Raw genomic sequence first — 22,770 nt, forward strand, 5'->3', positions numbered from 1 at the left:
AGTTTCATATCATTATATTTAAACTTTAACTTCATTATATTTAAACTTTCATATCATTATATTTAAATATAATGTTTATATTTAAACATTATATTTCATATCAGTATATTTAAACATATCATTATATTTAAAGAGGGCAATCCCTCTTCTGGGTATCCTATCCGAAAAACTGAAAGCATTTATCCGTAAAAACATATGCACCTCAATGGTCAGTGCAGCATTATTCGCAGTGGCCAAGACATGGAAACAACCGAAATGCCTTTCAATAGATGACTGGGTAAAGATATGGCACATATATATATAACAGAGTACTACTCAGTCATAAGACAAGATGAAGTATTGACATTTTTGGCAGCATGGATGGATTTTGAGATTATCATGCTAAGCAAAATAAGTAGACAGAAAAAACTGAGAACTATATGATTTCACATATGTGAGATATAAAACTGAAAGCAACAAATGAACAAGACAAACAAATGAAAACTCATAGACAGAGACAACAGTTTAGTGGTTACCATAGGGAAAGAGGGGAGAGGAGAAGGTAAAGGAGGTCGAATACATGGTCACAGAAGGGGATATGACATTGAGTGGTAAACACAATGCAATATACATATGATGTATTATTGTACACTTGAAATATATAAAAAAATAAAATAATCTGTAATCGATTTCATATAATCACTGACAGATGTCATGACAAAGATATTAAATAAGATTCCTTTTTTCATTCAGTGAATCAAAATATAGAAGAGCCCCTAAAGAAGTTGAGAGTTGTACACAATTTTTATGAAGATAAGAATATCAGAATTAACCACCATAATGCTTTAATTTCCATATCTCTGTTTATATATAATCTTAATTAGGGAAACCATACCCACAATCATAGAAATCCATTGCCTAATCATTCAAGCCACTGTATAATAAAATGACAAAAAGAATGACTAAAAGAATTGAATCTAGAAGTCTTTAATAGACTTTGATTCGGTGTTATTTGTATCATATTTCACACAAAAGAATGAAATAATATTAACAATTAAGTATTATTTATCTTCTGGTAAATAACCTTTCCATGGAAACACTCATTTCAAAAGCATCAATTCTAAATAGGCACTATGTTAGATATATTATATATATTATTTAATTGAATCATGACAAAAACCCTTTGATGCACATATTATTGTTCTCAGTTTATAGAGATGGAAACATAGAAGTAATCTGCCCAGGTTTGTACAAAAGTAATAAGCAGTAGACTTGTATTTCAAATACAGATTAGGCTTCAAAGTAATTCATACTGTAAAACAGCTTCTGCCATGCTACAGTATGTTACAGTATGCTAATAGATGCCACATGCTATAGTACGTTAAAAGATGTTATGCTGAAGAAAAAAGAATTGTTATACTTAATTTATGCAAGGACAAGTTATGAAAGTTCTAATTAAAATTACAATATAATATCCTTTTGCTCACTTAACAAAAGACATATATATATAATTTCTAAAGACCTAAAAGAAGATAAATGGGAAAATATATAAAAACTCATTTAGAGCTTACAAGAAAGCACTTATTTTCATAGCTATATTGGTAGCATATGCTAAGCTTTGAAAAGTCTTTCTTGTATAACATTATTATTAACATGAATGTATTATTAATAAACATAAAATTAAATGATTAAAAATAATGTAACAAATTATTAATTGTAATTGAAAGCTATTTTAAGGGAAACATCTAAATTTTAGCTAAAGTTTTTTTTCTTAAAATAAGCTCTGAATAATTGTTGCTAAATCAGTTGTTGCCTGGGTAAATAATCTAGAAATTTTAATATGTATAGGCTTTTTATATGTTCCTTTAGTAAGATTTAAAAATTTTATTTAAGTATGAAAATAATATGAATATTTCCCAACATATAACAGGTATCTGTTTCTTTTATCCTTTAACAACATTTGAATAAGTTATGAACTTTTTTGAAAATTTTATTGTATATACTGTAGTGTTTATATAGCCTTCCTAACATGTCCCCTGTTGCTACTATTTGAGGAAAGAAATATGTGTCTTCTTGATAATATCTTTACAACACTTTAATACATGATTTCCACAGAAACATAAATCTGTTTACATATGGAAGCATAATACTCTACATAGGATTTTTTTCGTTTAAAGGAGCATGTCTATACTCCCACTCAAAAGAGATCAGGAATTAAATGAGGCAGTAAAAAGATGGAAGGAACAAGACAGCAATTTCTTTTCTTTCTTAATTTTCTCCCCACTTTCTTAAAATACTTTCAATGGTGATGGTTTTTACAATTTTCCTTCACAATCTATGAGTACATAGGACAGGGCACAAGTGAGTGGTAGATTTTTAAATATAACAATTGGAAAAAAATTGTGATAGCAAACTCTAAATTTAATTCTTCAAGGAGTCATTAAAGCAACAGATTTGAACTACAGTGGATGCTGTGTTTTTTTTCCTGTCTACAATGAAAATAAATTCTACACATATATATTACCTTTTTAAAACTATTCAAATCTATATGAAATTCTTCCATTCTGCTTCTCTTTAATATATTGGCACAATGAAAGTTTCATATGTATGATCACCGAAGTCTCAATAAAGTAATTTCCTTCTCCTAACTGTGACTGATGTGATTATAAAATGTATGTAGTTAATTGTGTAACAGCTCTTAGTTCCCTTAGAGTAAAACATATTTCAGAGGTGGAAGGAAATTACGCTATAATATGTAGTTATTTTCTTTACAAAAACTAATGCATTGACTATTTTAGTAACCAACTAAGCTTAAAGAAAGATGAAAACTGCTTTCCCAGTGTTCACAAATTATTTCCTCAATTCAAGAAGAAAACAATTTAAAACCTAAGAATTAACTTTAAAGTATAATCTCATATTAAACCAACCTTACAGAAATATATAGAGAAATTAATATGGCATATCAAGAAGCCAGAGGTCTAACTGGCTTGAGAAGGAATGCTATACAATTGTCTAAAAAAGACTAGTTTATACAGGCATGTTCCAGGAAGAAATATTCAATGCCACACAGAGTGAACTATTGAATGACAGTCTAGGAGGATGCTAAGGTAGTCCATAAAGACCAGTTTAGAAAGGCACCCAGAATCTCCACCATATCCCCCATCTACAACCAAAATAAACATTTAACTTAAGTAAATTTGTTCTGCAAATGAAACTTCAAAATGAGTTCCTTGTGCTCTTAGAAAGCAGAAAACTGAGCATCACTTTTTGAAAAGATAAACAAAATTGACAAACCTTTAGCTAGAAAAAGAAAAAAAGAGAAGACTCAAATAAATACAATCAAAAATTAAAGATCAATTACAACCAAGAACACAGAAATATATAGGATCATAAGAGATTACTATGAACAAATATATACCAACAAATTGGATGATCTAGAAGAAATGAATAAATTCCAAGAAATATACAACCTACCAAGACTGAATCATAAACAACAACAACAATAACAACAAAACAGAAAATCTGAATAGACAAATACAAGTAAGGAGAATGAATCAGTAATCGAAAACCTCTCAATACAGAAAAGTCCAGAACCAAAAGGTTTCTCTGGTAAATTCTACCAAACATTTAAATAATTAATGCCAATCCTTCTCAAACTCTTCCAAATAATCAGAGGATGGAACACTCTCAAACACATTTTACAGGCCCAGCATTACCCTAATACCAAAACCAGAACAGGACACTACAAGAAAACTGTAGGCCAATATCTCTGATGAATACAGATGCAAAAATTCTCAGTGAAATATTAGCAAACTGAATTAAACAATACACTAAAAGGATCATACACCATGATCAAGTAGGATTTATTCCTGGGATGTAAGGATGGTTCAACATAAGGAAATCAATAAATGTGATATCACAGTAATAAAATGAAAGATAAAAAGCATATGATTAGTCTACAGCCATGCCGCCCTGAACACGCCCAATCCCATTTGATCTTGGAAGCTAAGCAGGGTCGGGCCTGGTTAGTACTTAAATGGGAGACCACCTAGGAAGACCAAGTGCTGTAGGCATTAAAAAAAAAAAAAAAATTATATGATCATCTCAATAGAAGCAAGAAAAAAACTGACAAAGTTCTATATCCTTTCATGATAAAAATCTTCCACAAATTGTGTATATAAGAAATATACCTCAACATAATAAAGGCCATATATAAGAAATGCAATGCTAACATCATACTAAACAGTGAAAGGTTGAAAGTTTTTTCTCTAAGATCAGGAAGAAGAAAAAGGTGCCCAGTCTCATCACTCTTATGCAACATGGTACTGGAAGTCCTATTAGAGCAATCAGGCAAGATAAATGAAAGGCAACCAAACTAGAAAGAAAGAAGAAAAACTGTCTTTACTTGCATTTAATTAAAAATCCTAAAGGTTCAACAAAAAAACTGTTAGAACTATTCAACAAATTAAGTTATAGGATAAAAAATCAACATACAGAAATCTATTGTGTTTCTGTACACTAATAATGAAATATCCCAAAAATAAAGAAAGCAATCTCATTCACGATAGCATCAAAAACAATAAAATACTTAGAAATTTAACCAAGAAGATAATGAGCTGTATAATAAAAACTATGACATTGATGAAAGAAATTGAAAACAAAAATGGAAAGATATCCTATATTCACGGACCAGATTAATATTGTTAAAATGTCCATACTGTCAAAAGCCATCTGTGGAGGAGATACTATTCCATGACATAACCACTGCCTGACCACTGTTGGCCCCACCACCTAGACCCTGGCCAGAACAGAAACTACTTTCTGAAAATCCCCTCAAAGACTGTCCAATCAACCACTTCCTTATTTCCCACAGCATGGTTTTTGCTGTTTCCTAGAATAGACTGTAGCCCTAACCTGGATACAAACATGTAAGGCATTTTACACTAATCTGGGACAGGTCATGCTCCAGTACCCCTTCCATCCTGCCTTGTCCTATGTATATGTAACCCCTTTGCACATGACATGCAGCACAGACAATATCCATGCCTTCTCGCTGCTGCTGGGGATGGGCCCCATATGTAAGTTCCCTTAATAAACACTTAATGTTTATTACTCTTAATGGAGGTTGGGGCTCTTTTCTACGGTCTCTTGGCCCTATGAACCCTTACATAACACTATATATAGATTCAGTGCAATCCTTATCAAAATTCCAAAGGCATTTTTCACAGAGAAGGAAAAAAAATCTAAAATTTATATAGAACCACAAAAGAACTCAAATAGCTAAAGCAATCCTAAGAAAGAAGAACAAGGCTGGGGACATCACATTTCTGATTTAAAACTATACTACAAAGCTAAATCAAAATGGTATGGCATCAACACAAAAACAGACACATAGACAAATGGAATAGAATAGGGAGCCCAGAAATAACCTCCTGCACATAAAGTCAACAGATATTTCACAAAAGAGCCACGAATACTCAATGGTTCAATAAATGGTTTTGAGGAAACTGGATTACCACACAAAAGAAAATAAAATTGGAGCCCTATCTTATACCACTCACAAAAATGAACTCAAAATGGATTAAAACTTAAACAAAAGGCCTAAAACTACCAAACTCTTAGGAAAAAACATAGAGAAAAAGCTGCATGATATTGGTCTTATCAATGAGTTTTTTTATATGACACCAAAAGCACAAGCAACAAAAGAAAAATACAAGTGGGACTACATCGAACTAAAAATATGCACAACAAAAAAAAAAATGAAGAAAATGAAAGGCAACCTATAAAATGAGAGAAAATATTTGCAATCCACATATCTAATAAAGGGTAAATATCTAAATATATATTTAAAAACTCATATAATAACAAAAAAAAATCTAAAATATGTAAAGAAGAACTGAGTAGACATTTGACCAAAAAAGACTACCAATGACCAACAGGTATGTGAAAAAATGTTAAACGTGGATAAGCATCAGGGGAATGGAAATCAAAACTACAATGAGATATCACTTGACACTAAGACAAGAGATAACAAGTATTGGCGAGTATGGGGAGAAAAGAGAACCTTTGTCCACTGTTGGTAGGAATGTAAATCTGTGCAGACACTATGGAAAAGAGCATGGAGGTCTCTCAGAAACTTAAAAATAGGGCTGCTATATGATCCAACAATCCCACTTTTAGATATATTTCCAAAGGTAATGAAAACTGGATCTCAAAGAGATAGTTGCACTCATGTTCACCAAAGCATTATTCACAGTATCCAAGATATGCAAACAACCTACGTGTCTGTCAGTGGATGAATGCATAAACAAGATATGGCGCACACGTGCACACACATACTCATAGAGACACACACAATGGAATGGGATATTATTCAGGCATGAGAAAAAATATTCTACTGTTTGTGACAATACAGATGGGCTTTTAGGGTATTATGCTAAATGAAGTCAAGTCAGGAAGAGAAAGACAGATACCGTATGATACCATTTACATGTGGAATCTAAAAAAACAAACTTATAGAAACAGATGGAAAAATTGTGGTTACCAGCGGCAGTAGGGTTGGGGAATTGAGGAGATGTTGGTCAAAGAGTACAAACTTGCAGGAAAATAAAAAAAATAAAAGAAGAAATATTAGTAAAAATGGTTAGTCAGAGAATGAAGGGAGAAAGAATTCACTTTATTCTTCACTTTAGCTCTTTTGTAAGGCCTACATTTTTCTATGATGTAGGTGTTATATTTAACATTTTAATGCAAAACCAAAAAAGAACATACTATGAATAATTATGTAAGGTATTTTTCCTATATTTTAGTAGCTTTTTGCCACCTAAGAAGCCAACATTGCATTACTAATGTAAAGTCTTACAAGTCATAAGCACTTAGTGAATGAATGAAGAAACCATTTCTAAGTATGACTTACTACCTGAAAGAGAATGCCTATGTCATTGGAAGATGAAAACGTTCCTAATGACAATCACTATCATCACACCCAAAATCCTTCACTCTTATTATTTTTTATTGTTCTGAGTGCTTTATTTGCTCAATGAACTAATAACCTCTGTGGATATAAGCAAAGATTATTCAAATTAGAACAAGCACAATTTACTGACAGCAACAGTCATCCACCACCACTGCCTGAATTTGGCCGAGACTCAAATTAAAGGCAGCAGGAGGAGTGGAAAAGCTTTATGGTGGCAAAAAGCGAAGATCTGTCCTGACAGGAGGTTGTTGGCATGAAGAGAAGCTGGAGACAGGCTGACTAGAAAAGGGGATCTATCATAAATACCATAAATCCATAAATTAACAATGATAATAGAGGAACTGTAAAGTACTAATCTGAATATCACCAAAAAAGTGATTATCAAAGCCTTAGTATATAACCTAAGTGTTTAGTATGTATTTTATTTGAATATTATATACAATACTAAACTCCAGTGCATATCTTTGAGAAGAAATTATGTTATTAACATTTGCTAAGTAAATGACTTTTAATAATATTTGAATTCATAAAAATCTTGTTCTTATAGAATTACTACTACTAAAAAGCTATTATAATTGTAAATGTGTTCATTTTTAAATAAATGCCAGATATTTTGGAACTCAAACAACCACTTCATGAAAAAATTCATTACCTCAACTAGACTTTTATGCAATTTTCATAAGAAGAAGCTAAAACTCCTCGCAGGTTTTATGTAATTTTCCTCATTTTTGAACTCTTTGTCTCACCAGACATTTTTAATATCATTTTTTCTTTAATCATTACCAAAGATTTTAACTATCAGTCTGATTGCAAAGGGACTCAGATATAAGGAGATTCTTAAATGGGACATAATTCTTTCCATTCTACTTTTGAAGAAGACTAAGAAAAGTGTGAAGTTACCCTAAGAGATAGGAAATAAGGGATAACCTGGGAGTTAGTTACTTCTTTTAGACAGAGGTAATTTTTGGCAGAAATGTGAGCAGGTGAGCAGACATGGCCACGATTAAGTTGAGATATATGGCAGAGTTATCCATTGGCAGACCTGTTTCTGCCACTAAATAGTTTGTGTCCCTCAATTAATTAGTTACATAACATTTAAGGACATCCATCTGCCATCTATAAACCAAGGGGCTCAGTGTACATAACTTCTAAATTCCTTTTCCAGTAAAATAATTATACCCTATGAGTCCATGGATCTGAAGATCTGAGAGTTAATTATGAATTAACGGAAACAAAAATAAATACCATACCTTTGTATTATTTTTTATCTTTGTTTTACATTTGTTTTGTTCCTTGGCTTCATGAAGACCTTTCTGAGCAGGACCTTCTGGTGTGTTTTCCTTTTCACAACCTGGAACAACTACAAGATAATAACATTTATTCTTAATATTTATACTGCTTCTCTGTAAGAAATATAACCAAAAATATGAAAGCCAAAGTCATGATACCTTTATTTTTAAACTAATAACAGTAACATCATACCAAAACATTGTAAGTGAAGTTTCAAATTCATTTTCCAAAAATGCAGGACGGCATTACTGCAAGGTTAGTGAAATGGCGTGAGGAGCCAGTTAGAAAGCACGGAAGCCAATCTCCACTTACACTGTATCCATATTCCTGTTAGTGTGAGGTTTAGTGTTTATAAACAAAGGTGAAGAGGAGAGAATGGTAAGCAATAACAAAATTTCCCAAGTGGAACTGGATAATAAGAGATTTTTAAAAGAATATTATATTAATAAAATATTATTCTGTTTCTCAATGTTGAGAAAAACAAAAAACACAGAGTAATATTCCAATATAGTTGTAACACTGGCCTCCAAACTCTCCTGGATATAAAGAGCAGTTCTAATGCAATCATCTGAGGGAAAACTAAAAGTGATAGAAAAAACCTTTTTCCCATCTTTCCATATACATATACATGTTTAAATATATATAATTTCCCCTGTATTTCTAAATAGCAAGCTGATTTCAAATAACTAATAAAGTTATAATCATTAACTCATAAGCTAAATAACACAACATTTTAAATAATAAATCTAGATCTGCAATAGAGAAAAGATGATGGACACAAAAATATCGAGTTGGTTTCAATATCAAGGCTCTCAAAGAATCCTGAGGTTATTAAGGTGAGGAGACACATGGCTGGCATTTAGTTTCGTTACTGATCCAATTAATTTTTCCTATTTGTTACCTATTCCGGACAAAAGAGAAAATCCTCAACATAACCCTCACAATAACATAAAAACAGAATGTTGCGTAACTTAGTTCTCATGGAAATACTTGAAAGATTTCAAACACCTGGATTTTCAGACTGCCTGTCTTCCCTCAATGGTGCTATAAGTTAGAGCCCCACTGCATCTGGGAAGTCAAACTGTGGGGGAAAGGCAACAATCAGTTAGATTAAGGAAAATGTTTCACTTCAAATCTCTTATTGTATTTCCTCTTCAACGACCAAGGGTGACAAACTAATAATGATAATAATTTAAAATAATAATAATTAGCACTTATGCCTCATTGATCTTTTACACTATAACAGACACCAGTATAAACAACTGACACTTACTATTTTATAAAATCCTGTCAATAATCCTGTGAAGGTCACTACCTTTTGTTCCCTTTTATATATGAGGGGAATCTATACAGTAATATCTACAAGGAAGAAAGTAGAAACTCAGGATTCCAGTAGATAGTTTTAGGAATACGAGCAGATCTCAGGTATTATGCAAAACATTACTAAGCAAGAATTCATAAGAGAAGTAAAATAAAAAGCACGAAAAAAATGGTATGGATAAAAAATGAAAGTTGAAAACCAAAAAACATTTGATTTATGACATATAGTTGTTCCATAAGCAAAATGAAATTATAATAGTTCACACTTTAATAATATTTTAGGAAAAAATAAAACATTTGGAACTAAAACACGAGACTAAACATTGCAGAATGTATGTGGAATTAGCAGAGAAATAACACTTCTTAATTATTTCTCAATGTAGGAAGAACAACTAAACCTGATTTATGCTCTCCATCAGACAAACATCAGTTACTTATACAAAGATTTATAGAACAAATGAGAGGCTCAAACATTAAAGTCTGTGTTACATTCATGGTTAAGTGCATATAAATCTCAAATTCCATATAACACTTCTTAATGTTTAGTAATATACTAGCAAAGTCCTTGTCTCTATCCCAGCATCCTCACGCTTATCATCTCATGCATGTCAATAATGACAAGGTCTATAGTACTAACTGTCACTATGCAGTTTTCCAATGTTACTTGGGCACAATCAACATCTTAAGGAAGATACAATAGAGAAATAAAGCAAACATCAAATAAACAAACAAAAACACATTTTCACTTACAAAAACTGTATTTATTGTACCTCCAGTGCTAAATTTCACTCATTCAACCATTCCTTCATGTATGCACACATTCAACCAATGTTAACTAAACATGTTCAGGCCCCTGGTTAAATGTCAGAAATGCATGAATATGTTCAATTAACAAATACATAGTTAAGTACCTACATTGTGCCAGTCCCAAACTTCCTTGTAAACAGCTGAAAAGAGAATTATTTTATGGGGGAAAAAGAGGTTTTGAAGAAATTATCCAATATTTAGACCAGAGATATAAATAGAAAATATCTAAGAGATTAGGACACTTGTAAGCTAAAATGAGATCAAGCATATATCTAACTGGAATTCAGAAAAAGGTAACAGAGGCAAAGGCGAAGATGTTATTTTTGAAATGATAGGATCTCTTTCTAAACTAGACCATATACCAGAGGGTAGGGGGGAAGAGGGAGGAAGACGGGTAAAAGGGGTCAAATATGTGATGACTGAAAGAAATCTAACTATGGGAAGTGAACACACAATGTAAATATATATATGCCTTACTGTTAAAATGTATAGCTAAAACTTATCAGATTTTGTTAACCATAAAAAATAAATAAAAATAATAAAATAAAACAGTAAAAAAAAAAAAGCAAATGGATTAGCAGTAATTGATTTAGCAGAATGAAGAAAAGTAAAACCTTAGAAGTAGGGAAAGGAAAGAAGCAAGTTGCTTCACACTACACAACTGCAGAAAGACTGGAATTAGAGGTGCCAGGTAGCCCTAAAATGAGGGTATAGGTGAGGTTCAAATAAGATTAGTTGAAAGTCTATGAATAAATAAATAAAAGGCAATTATTAACTTCAGGAAAAGAGCAAGTTATACCAGGAATATAATACTCATGGCTTAGCTGTCCATATTTACATGGACATAATAATGCAAACATAGAATATTAACCTAGCAGTTATGTGCATAGTCAAAAGGAGAGCAGCTTGAAAGATCTGAATATTCATCTTCCATAGTAGAAAGTCAAGATACAACATCCAAGACTGAAAATTGAAAATTAGTTGTATAAACATTTTTGGGGGGAGAGGAAGAAATATATAGTTAAATACTAAAAGAAATATCTAAAAAAGTTTAAATAGCTGCTCCTGGGGAGTGCAAAAAATTGGATACATACGTAGGAAGAAGAGATTCTTGTTTTCATAGTACACCTTGTAGAATTCTAACTTTTCCTACTCTGATATATTTGACTTAGATAAGAAGTTATATTGTAAAAGTAAAGACAATATCGACACTCATCACATGGTTTATTTTGAGAATTGAGAATAAAGTACGAAATTCTAATACCAGAAAAAAAATTAAATAAAAAATAAAATAAACTAGACCATATATTCCATACAGTCATACAAAACTAGCATCTAGTAATGCAATTTTGAACAGCAACAAAATGCCCAACATAAAAGCACAAATTAATTAAACTAAAAACCTTAAAAAATAATTTGTTTACTACATATGATATCTATTTCTTCTGTGAAGCTCTAAAGCGAGCTTTCAGTTTTTCACCTCATCAAACATTTCCAATTTCTAGCTGTTCATCTTGAATTCATAATTTCCTATTATAAATTACAAGCTGTATTAAAATATAATTGTATGTATCTTTATAACCTGCTTTGGAAATAGACACTACTACATTCAATTGTAACCTTATAATAAACCAAAGTAATACAATTTAATGACTAACAAACATAAAATCAAAACCAGCATGTTCACAAACTTTTTGAAATAATTTTAAGTAATTTGCACAAAAAGTTTTATCTCATAATATGTAATACTAAAGTGTTTTCTGTGTAGTTTCTTATAAATATTTGATACAGATTACTTTTCATAGTAAGAAAAACATAATACAAAACTGTCACTTCAAATATCTAGTCAATAATAATTCATCATTTCATAGTTTCTCTTAGGAATTTGTCTATTATTCTACACACCATACAAGAATAAATGTACAATTTAAAAACATTTTCAGTTGAGAAAGTTGAGTTCTAAAGTATTAATAATAGTCTCTCTGGGTGGCAGCAACTATGGTTAACATTTTAAATATATTTTGTAATTTTAAAATTAGCATGCCACTTTATTTCAAAAATGTAATGTTTAAAATTCTTTGATAACTATACTCCAATTGAGTCCAACTTTTGTCTTGTTCCCTAAGAATGAATTAAATATTAATTAGTCTTTTTCCCAAAGTTCAGAGTAAATGACAATCAATTCATTGTTCCTTAATTATACAATGAATAAGATTTTAATCTGAAGAATCTCTACTGCCAAACCAATCTCTGCCCAAAATAAATGAATGGATGAATATATGGATGACAGAAAGAGAGACAGTTAAAAAAAAATTTTAATTAAACTAAAACAAGCACTTGAAGAGGGAGAATATTAAATATATGAAAATTATTGTTACGGACAACAGGCTTTATGAAGAACAACCACTTAACCAATAAAGTCGACTTCTTTTTAAGTTACAGTCCCAGCTAAGTAAGGTTCCAAGTTGATCAGGCAATCAGAGGGATGACAGATGCTGAGATCACACAGCCAAATGCTGACACCAGAAGCTTAGGAAAAGACACTGCAAGCCTCATATCTAAATCTAGAGTGCATGTCTACGAGCAGCACAATACTTACTCAGCACAGAATTTAAGAAATTAGTTTTATTCAGGTAACTAGGATTAATCAGCTAAAAGAACTTATTTCTTCATGTTGAATGGGAATGTATTCTTTTTGAACAAAAGCACTTCAAAATATCACAGATCAAAATATAATTACAAACTTCATCTTCAAAGTAATTTATAAATGTCAGTCTAGAAAAACATGTGTTCATTTTGTAATTATATTACATACCAGGAGATGATTTCATAAAGGAGTAATCTATAAACCATCAGTTTATTTTAATAGAGATGTCAAGGATAAACACATAAAATTGTAAATTACTAGGGTAGAATGTAGCATTAGAGGTTAACTAATGAAAGCATCAACCCAATGCACAAAGTTTCTCAACCTTTAAGCCTTTTCTATATTCTTTTTCACAATCTTTGGTCATTTGGGGAGCTAGAGTTTCTAAGATTATGATAGTTTCATACCATCCTTCTATATTTATATCTGATTATATTCTTAAAAGTTATCTACATATAAAACAAATAATTTTTTGATATAAACATACATATTTGAATGTATTAAGCAAAAAATGTAGAAAACTATGTAAACATTTTGTTGTGCATTCTCCAATCATTTAACAAACACACCCTCATACTACATGTTTTTATTTATTAACAATATATTAACATTATAACATGAGCACTTTCTTATGTATGATTTTTAAAGACTTTCTAGTATTGTATGGTCAACTATATTTAAACATTCACTTGAAAACCACGTATCACTTTTATGTGGGATATAAACCTAAAAGCAACACACAGGACAAACAGAGATTCATGAATATGGACAACAGACTAATGGTTACCAGAGGGTGGGAGGTAGGGGGAGGAGGGAGGTAGGTGGGGTAAAAAGGGTCAAATACGTGGTGAAAGAAAGAAATCTAACTGTGGGCAGTTAACACACAATGCAAAACATATGCCTTACTGTTGAATTGTACACTTAAAACTTACTAGATTTTGTTAACTGTAATAAAAATAAATAAAATAACATTTTATTACACACACAAAAAAGACTACTTGCATTGTTTTGTCACTATAGATAGGACTGCATTGAACATCCCTGTGTACAATCTCTTTAGGCATCAGTGAGTATAACTGATAGTTCTTTAACATAAAAATGTTAAAAAAGGAAATACTGAATCAAGGCTAAGAAAAACTTTTTAAACATAAGAATGCTACATATTTCTTCTAAACCTTAATTAGAGAACACAATGAATAGTCATCTGCAAATAACAGGATATTAGGCTTATTAAGAAAATTCACCATTTTTCAGTCTTTCTATATTTTAGAGTTTCCTATCTTTCTTTTTTAAATCAACTTTATTGAGGTATTATTTACATACAATAAAATGCATACATTTTAAGTACAGAGTTGGGGAAGTTTTGACAAAGCTAAATAGGCATATAACCAACATCAAAATCAAGATACAAAACATCTGCACCACCCCATAATTATTTTCTTATCTTTTACATACCTTATAAACTTTACCTAATTTTTATCGGTCACTTTCTTTTAAGAAAATTAAGAAGAGAAAAACTCGCTCTTTAAATTAACTGGAATTTAACATTTCTAAATCTCTATATTCAATTCTGTAGATTTGAGTTTCCTTCTGGCATACTTCTTTCAGCCCAAAGAAAATCCTTTAGTATTTCTTGTACTTCAAAATAGCTTGCAACAAAAGCTCTCAGCTTTCATTTACATTAAAATGTCTACATTTCACTCTAATTTTTGAAGGATACTCTTACTGTACGTAAAATTCTGAGTTAAAATTTTCCCACATTTTAAAAATTTCATTGTTTCCAGCTTTCATTGTTTCTGATGTGAAACTAGCCTTTATTTGTATTATTGTTCCCCTGTATGTTTTTGCTCTCTTGGCTGCTTTCGAAATTTTCTCACTTAAATTTTCAACAGTTTGAATATAATGCATCTAGCCATGACTTTCTTTGTGTTCATGGTTAGTTGCCTTTTTTTTGGATGTATAAGTTGATGTTTTACATCAATTTTGGAAAATTTTAGGTCATCTTTCATTTAAATATTTTTATGCCCCGTTCTCATTCTTTTCTCCTTGGGGACTCTAATTACATGTATATTAAGTCAGCAAATTTTCCTTCAGTATTTTTTCTATATATTCTTCATAATAGATTATTTTTATTGACTCTTAAAATTTACTGATATTTCTGTCATCTCCAATCTGTTGTGAAATATGAAATTTTCATTTTAGTTAGTTTTCAGTACTAGAATTTCTATTTCCTTTATTTTTTTGTTTCCATTTATATGCCAAGATTTCCTGTCTCTTCAATGATCGATGTCATATTTTCTTCTAAGTCTTTGGTCATACTGCAAATAGCTTGTTTAACATTTTTATATGCTACATCCAGCCTGGACCTTATCAGTGTAGTCTTCTATTGATTGCTTTTTGTCTTATTGTAGATCATTTTTTCCTGTTTCTATAACGTTTTTAGAAAAATTTTAATTATATAGATGACAGATTATAAAGACTCTGGACAACTGTCTTCCTCTGAAAGGTATAGATTTTTGTTCTGGCAGGCAGTTTAATTTTTTGATCATCAACTTGAATTTTGAGGTTTAATTATATGTTTTGTTAGGGTGGATCCATGGAAAGCCATAAATATTTCTCAAGGTTCTCTAACTTGACAAAATCTAAACCCTCTTTCCTCTAGGAATTCTCTGTAAGCTTTGTTTTTGGTTTTATTTGATGAATACAGGATTATGAATGTTAATATGGCGTTACCAAAGTGTTAAAGAGGACTCTTCATCCAGGTGTGGCTAGAGCTCCAACGTCTCCCATAACTGCTTTGTCTCTATATTCCCTGGTCTCATCTTAGTCCTGTAGAATCTACTCTCCCTCCCTCTGTGATAAGTCTCAGTCTTGCATGTGTAAGCCAGCTGACTCACAGTAAACTGCCTCACAAACTGGGCCACTGCTCACTGTAGCATCCTCTTACCTGGTGCCCTTTCCTACAGATTCTAGCTGCTTCAACAACTTGCCCCTTCAGTTCATGCAGGACTGCCATGCTCCTCTTGCTCTCCATCTCCATAGAGAATATGGAGAATTCCCCAGGCACAAAGCCATGGTGCTCGACTTATAAATTTTCCTTCTGTCACTTTCCTTCTGTAACTTGTGCTGTTTTCCAATGTCTAAAAGTAGTTGCCTCATATATATAGTTAGTTTTAGAGTTATTTATGGGGAGAAGGTTAGTCTGCTACCAGGTACTCACATCATAGCCAGAAGAAGAAATCCTCCTATTATGGTTTACTCATATTTTTCTCTAAAATTAATCTATACAGCATCATATCTATATTTCCTCTTAGTCTTTTCACTAACATCTTAACTTATGAAATAGTTATAACACCATTTATTCGCTTTTAAATATCTCTACAATTTTGAGCTCTTATAAGGTTGAGAAATCACGAACCGATATTAGAGTTTTACCACATTTTACTTTTACCTCTAATTTCAGGAGAATGGTAACTTTGCTGTGGTTCCATATGCCTTGCAGTTGCTGAATGTCTAGAAATCTAAAAAATAAAGTCCAAAAGTTATAGGGTTATATATTAAATTACTCAAAAAAGGTTTAAAAATATAATGTTTAAATATTGATTACAAAATATAAAAAATATTCATCTGTATTAGATTAATTCTTATGTATCTAAAAATTTTAAACATGAATGGCAACAAAAAAAAACATACGTTTAAATGTAAATTCAATTCCACAAACCAATTATTAAGCATCCATTACGGGTAAGCATCTGAAACATTTATTTTACAGCATAGTTTCTGGACTCAATACTCATTGCACGCTTTGAATAATAATTATTCATATCTCCATTTCGAGAGAGATTTCTCTTCTATTGATATTGTTTCACAACAACTTAATTCATCTTTTCGTCCATAAAAGATGAGGTATTAGTTGGGAAGTAAAAAATGAAGAAACTGTTGTTTTTCCTAAAACTCTTGGCTCATTTCCCACCCACAGACATTCCTTGTTTTATTAAACATAACTTATAATTAAGAACATTTATTAGTTCAATGGCATACCATTCACCTATATTTCCTAAACAATAGACTTAAACTAAAATTCCTGCCTTAAAAAGATATCTCATCTCTCATTATAGATGATTATTCCAATGCAAAATACCATCTGTTTAATTATATACAGATATATACATTTTTCTACTTTCACTGAGTAGTAACATTTCTTATTATTAGAAAACAATAGATAATAAATTATAACCTATAGATTAGTGCTCATGAAATGTCTGAGTAAAAAAAAAGTAAAAAATTTATATCTATTCTGGAATGCCAAGCAAATTATAAAATTTTTAAATGCTCCTCTTATTTAAAATAGTGTGAAATTTACATAAAATATGCAAATATAGTACCTTTACACCCTGCACTCTATTCTCCGTTAATATCATGCATTACCATGGCATATCTGTCACAAAATATGTACAGATATTGATACAACATTATTAACAAAGTCCCTATTTTATTCTAATTTCATTAATGTTTTCCTAATATCTTTTTTCTGTTCCAAGATCCCATCCAGGACATGACCTTACATTAAGTCATTGTGCACTGAGAAGTACTGGTGAGTAATATGTTGCAGAATGTCCAGAAATTTGGGCTTGTCTGAGGTTTTCTCGTGGTTAAATTGGAGTTATAGATTTGAGAGAGGAAGGCCACAGAGAAGTGCCATTATTAGCACATAACATCGAGGGTACATTTAATCACCATGATTAAATGCTGATAATTATCAACTTTGATCACTTTCCTTAAGTTGTATTTACCAGGTTTCTCCACTGTAGAGTTATTTTTTCCCCATTTCCACTGTACTTTTGGAAGCAAGTCATTAAGTACAGGCAGGACTAAACAGTAAGCTCTACCTCCTTGAAAGAAAGCTATGCCATTTGAGATTCTTCTTTGAAAAAGATATTTTTCTTCTCCCTTTTATTTTTTCCTCCCCCATTTATCTATATGATTATGAACTCATAGACATTTATTTTGTACTCTGAATTATAATCCAGTACTACATTATTTTCTTGCTCAAATTGTTCCAAATTAGACCATTGGGAGCTCTTTCAGAATGATTCCTGTAATTAATTAATCTGACTCCATTTTTTGATATTTGACTGCTAAAAAACAGCTTTTAAGCCTCACCCCACCCACTTCCCTTTGTGCCCCATATCTGGGCAAGCTGAGAAGGCCTGGATGCTCCCTCCTTTGGCACCAATGGAAAAGTCAAACAATACAAGTCTCTCCTTGCACATGGGAACTCTCGCCCTGGCCCCTAATCCTAACCACAATAAAAACCCCAAGCCAGTCTACTTTCCTTGCTTTATTGCCATTTCAAACCTACATGGTAGGCATGTGCTATTCTCCCTAGAGAAGTCAAACATGTAAATAATAAATGTTTTCATACCCTCTTGGTGTATGTATGGCATCATCAGGCTTGATATTCAATTAAATTTGGTTGCCAGTCCATCTACTTCTGTAGGTGGCCACAACTGTTCCTTTGTTCTCTGACGTACCCATTTTTTTTGGTTGAGTTCTCTCTCTCACACTCTCTCCTCCCTCCCCCAACTCTCTGTCTGTCTCTCTGTCTTTCTCCCTCCTTTTATTGAAGAATAGTATTAGAAACAGATACCTGAGCACGGGATATACCCGTTGTTACTGGAGTACAATCGCTTCTAGACCCTTTCAGCCAACAGACCTAGAAAATATATATGTATATTTTTCAGAATATCTCCTGCGTTGCAGCCCCATGATCCAAAAAAGATAAAATATAATTTATTATACATATGCATACTAACAAATAATTAAGTTTTATCGTTTTTCAAAGATGAAGCTCTAATTCAGAATTTAGGGCATTCGTAGAAATTAAAATAAATTACAGATTTTTCTAAAAGATTTAAATGAATATAAAAGTTGCTATTTTATTATTAACCAAAAGAATTTGAAAACATTTATCAAATTTTTGTCATCTCACATCATACTTTCACTCTTCTATATACAAACTGATTGGCATTTAGAAATTATAAATTCTAACCCTGTTTCATGCAAGGTATTTGAGAGGTCTATAATCTTTAAAGAGAAATATAATGAGCTCAATGCTCATTAAAATAAGGTTTCTAAGGAAGTGATGATTAGGAATCCAGATAGAAAGATACTTCTTACTACTCTAAGCTCACATCCTAAAAGTCTGGTTAGAAATGAATTCTCAGAGTATAACTACATCAGCACAACACTGAAAGACATAATGAAGAAATAAGCATTAAAAGTGATATAGTTCATACTGGATCATAGAGGAACTTTTCATATATATTAATATCTTTTCACTTATATTTCAATATATCTTCACAATAAATTCATTCTACAGCTTCATGACACACTACTCAATTCAAGTTAAAAGGCTAATCCATGGCTGTCTACCCATGGTATACCTAATAGAATGCTCCAACAGAAGAAAAGAAAAAAAAAAAAAAAGACTGTGTTGGTAAGAAATCATTCTTTGTATGAAGGTTTCCCAAAAAGGTTCAGCTCATAAAATGGTCATCTTAGTTTGTTTTCCAAAGACAGAGCTGATAGTACTGAGATTATATTCTCTGTCTTAAAGAATATGCTAATTGGTCCTAGGGTTAGACCGATGTAAGGGATAACTGATAGTCATTTTGGTCACTCAGAACCTTGGCTTTAGTGACTCATGAGTCCCATCTTTCACCATAGATATCAGATATTACCAGCCTTTCTTGTAACGAGGATACTAACAATACTACATAGGCTCCATCATTCATGGGCACCAATTTTAGATCTTAAACAAAATCTGGTGATGTGAGGAATCATTTACAACACAGAATTCATCTTGAGAATGGCAGCTGCTACATCCAGTTTCCACTGATAAAATTAAAACAGAGCTAAAAGAGCATCCGAATGTCCAGTATTAGCATTGTCCATAGTAAAACCTATGGTGGTAGACAACATCTCCTACTCAAACCGACTGTCTCAAATCATAGTCAATCTACCATCTTGAACAGCAGATTTGACAGAGAGAGGAAAGCTACTTATAAATCCTAAGTGTTTTTAGATAACAAGAAATGAACTCTTTAGAATTTCCACATTAGTATTTTCTAAATTGAATATTTTTAGGATAAAATGAAAGCTATTAATAAATACTCTGTGACAACAGGTATAAATTAGGACTACTAGGACAAATGGGGGTGTAGAGTTACCAGTAACATAGATGAGAACAGAAAGATATCCCATCTAACAGAACAAAGAAGCATAAAGCATTCTGTGCCTAACAGGAAGAAAAAGCAAGAGGGTAAGATTTGAGTGATCTGGTTCACCTGTCAAACTAAAAATCTAAGTGAAGCTAGTTGGAAGCAAAAGACACATAAAGCCATATAGTTCAGGAATACTCTAAGTACAACCTATACTTGCTCCTAGCTTTTCAGGGAACAGTCTAGGGAAGCTGAACTCAAAAGAACATCCAGAATCATGTACCTCAACACCAGGAATATGACCATACCAGTCACACTACACTAGAAAGTAAAGGGCAAAAGGACATCATGTAGATTGCAGGCTTTATGGATACATAAGTGCCCTTGTTCTAGGAACCACCTAGGAAAGAATGAGGAGAAAAGGATGCCATTTGAAGGCAGAAAATTAACACTGATAGTTATGTTTAAGCTAAACATTAATGTGACATTCAAACACCCTGTGTTAACTCAAAGAGACTGTTTTAAACCAGAAAGATCTGACTAGTTTTTAACAGCAGCTTATGTTTGCTTTTGCCTTCAGCAGGAGTAGGGTTTCAAGGACAAAATAATTCCCAGATAATGAAGATGCATCTGAAAGTAGTTTGTAAAATTCAACAGGTCCTCATAGAAAGAGCAATTTTAATTTTTTAAACATGTTTTCATTTTAGCTAAATATCAACTATAAAGCAAGTTAAGTTTATCTCTGTTTAACAGGAGAGAAAGCAGATATATACGTAAAATGACCTGAATGTCTACATGGCTACTTTGCAGCACAGCTGGGACTCACACCTACCACTCCCAATCCTTAGCTCTTTTAACTCAACCAGTGAAGAGCAATCTAGACTGTATGTGGCCTAAATATGTTCTCAAGATGACCTTTGATCTAACCTCAGAAATTTCCCTCATATTAGAGAGAGGAACTACTGCTCTTTCCAGGAAGATCACTTAGCCCTAATCATACAGAGTATGAGTGACAGATCCAGTGCTGGCCAGGTTGCAGATGTAAAAGTTAACAATCTGGAGGGGAGTATAGGCACTTGCCAGCATGGACACCAGGAAGGCGCTGGTATCCTTGGACAGTGAAACTCAGTCTGGGTGGTCTGTGAGAGCTGCCAAAGTACACGTAGTCACTTGGGAATGTAAGTCAGGTCACTGATGAATTCTTCTCTGGGGAAAGGTAACAGAGAGATAAGCATGAGACTAGGGCGATAAGGAGAATAAGATGGGTAACAAAAGTCTAATCTGGCCCAGTAGCAAGATAAGAAGTCAGAACGACCTGAATCTAGCTCACAGTATACCAAGATGTAGAGTTGTGCCTCTTGTTGGGAGGTTGGGGGATGAGTTAGATGAAAACTAGAAAGGAAATGAAATTCTAAAGATTTGACATATAATGCCATAAGAATATAGACTATTATCAAACTCATTTTATGAAATACACTGCAGACATTCAAGGATACAAAATTAAAATTCAAGCACAAAGAATCTTAATAAAATAATTCAAGGAAGAATAGAACCATTGTGCAAGTTTTGGCAGACTATGAAAGTTTGGCTAAAAATGAGACTCTAGAAAATAAAAGAATGTTAAGCGTAGCTGCAGTTTTATATTTTCTAATTATCTGTCATATATTTTTAATGTGGCCCATGAACACTTCTACTTTTTCTCGAATTCTGTGTGAGAGGTTCTTCAATATTGCCCTAACCTAGGCCAATGAAAAGAATGGAAAAGGGTATCAGTAGCAAAAAATGACTGAAAACTGAGTCAATAACTAATTGTGCCAAATATTCATTTGGGAGTATATTGTGGGAAGATTTTATTCATTGTCTCATGTAAGTTTCACAGCAATAGTAAAAGGCATGTTACTGTGGCTACACTTTATGTATGAGATATCTGAGTTCGACATGCTTAAGTAAGGTCCATGATTATAGCTGTCAAAGCTGGCATTTAAACCCAAGTTTGTCTGACTGCAATGTCTGATTGTTTTTCCTCTAACTATACTTCAATAATTTCCTATAATTTTTTTTAATTTAATAATATTTAAGAATAATCTTTATAGGTTTAAAATGAATAAAATACTATTTCTAACTCTTTCCAAAGGAATCTTTTTTACAACATGAAAATTGGTGAGAACCTTTTTAAATTTATCTTAGAAACAAAACCATTATTTCTACCTATAACATAAAAAAACAAATTATTAAAAATAATTTTGAGGTAGCTTTCAGTCTCTTTACCTGCTCGACTGCTTTGTCTCTTTGTAAGGAGGTCAGCATCTTCTGCTTCAGTAAAGTGTGGTGCTTCTCATGTAACACCCTTATTGTTGGTTCATAAGATGCATAATGTAACTTCAACCTGTGAAAAATAAAGGGCATCTTAAAGGGTAATTCAGTTAAATCAGTGATTTCCATTTAACATTTGAACCTTTTTTTTTTTTCTTTTTTGTTTTTTGCACTGGAAGTAAAAAATGAATAACCATATTAAAGGTCAACACAAC

The 22,770-nt window shown here is 32.1% G+C and overlaps 1 protein-coding gene and 1 non-coding gene across 5 annotated transcripts in view; one reads left to right on the plus strand and one right to left on the minus strand.

The window, feature by feature from the left end:
- Positions 1-22,770, minus strand: part of SPAG16 (sperm associated antigen 16) — a 755,650-nt gene that overhangs the window by 703,032 nt on the left and 29,848 nt on the right. For 3 of the 4 annotated variants that reach the window (XR_002779953.1, XM_023529787.1, XM_011358650.2), the window contains exons 7-10: positions 22,511-22,628; positions 18,670-18,735; positions 16,471-16,540; positions 8,206-8,315 (exon numbers count right to left, since the gene is read on the minus strand). Coding sequence is in view for 3 of the 4 variants with exons in the window: in XM_023529787.1 (XP_023385555.1) it covers positions 8,206-8,315; positions 16,471-16,540; positions 18,670-18,735; positions 22,511-22,628 (364 nt within the window). In the remaining variant the exon portion in view is untranslated. The remainder of the gene's footprint in view (positions 1-8,205; positions 8,316-16,470; positions 16,541-18,669; positions 18,736-22,510; positions 22,629-22,770) is intronic. The other variant, XM_011358649.2, reaches the window with a different exon arrangement.
- LOC111738728 lies at positions 3,934-4,052 on the plus strand. Its single transcript, XR_002779959.1, has one exon. It is a non-coding gene; the product is annotated as a 5S ribosomal RNA (ribosomal RNA).

This window comes from Pteropus vampyrus, unplaced genomic scaffold (genome assembly GCF_000151845.1).
Source record: "Pteropus vampyrus isolate Shadow unplaced genomic scaffold, Pvam_2.0 Scaffold42, whole genome shotgun sequence".
NCBI classification, from domain to species: Eukaryota; Metazoa; Chordata; class Mammalia; order Chiroptera; family Pteropodidae; genus Pteropus; species Pteropus vampyrus.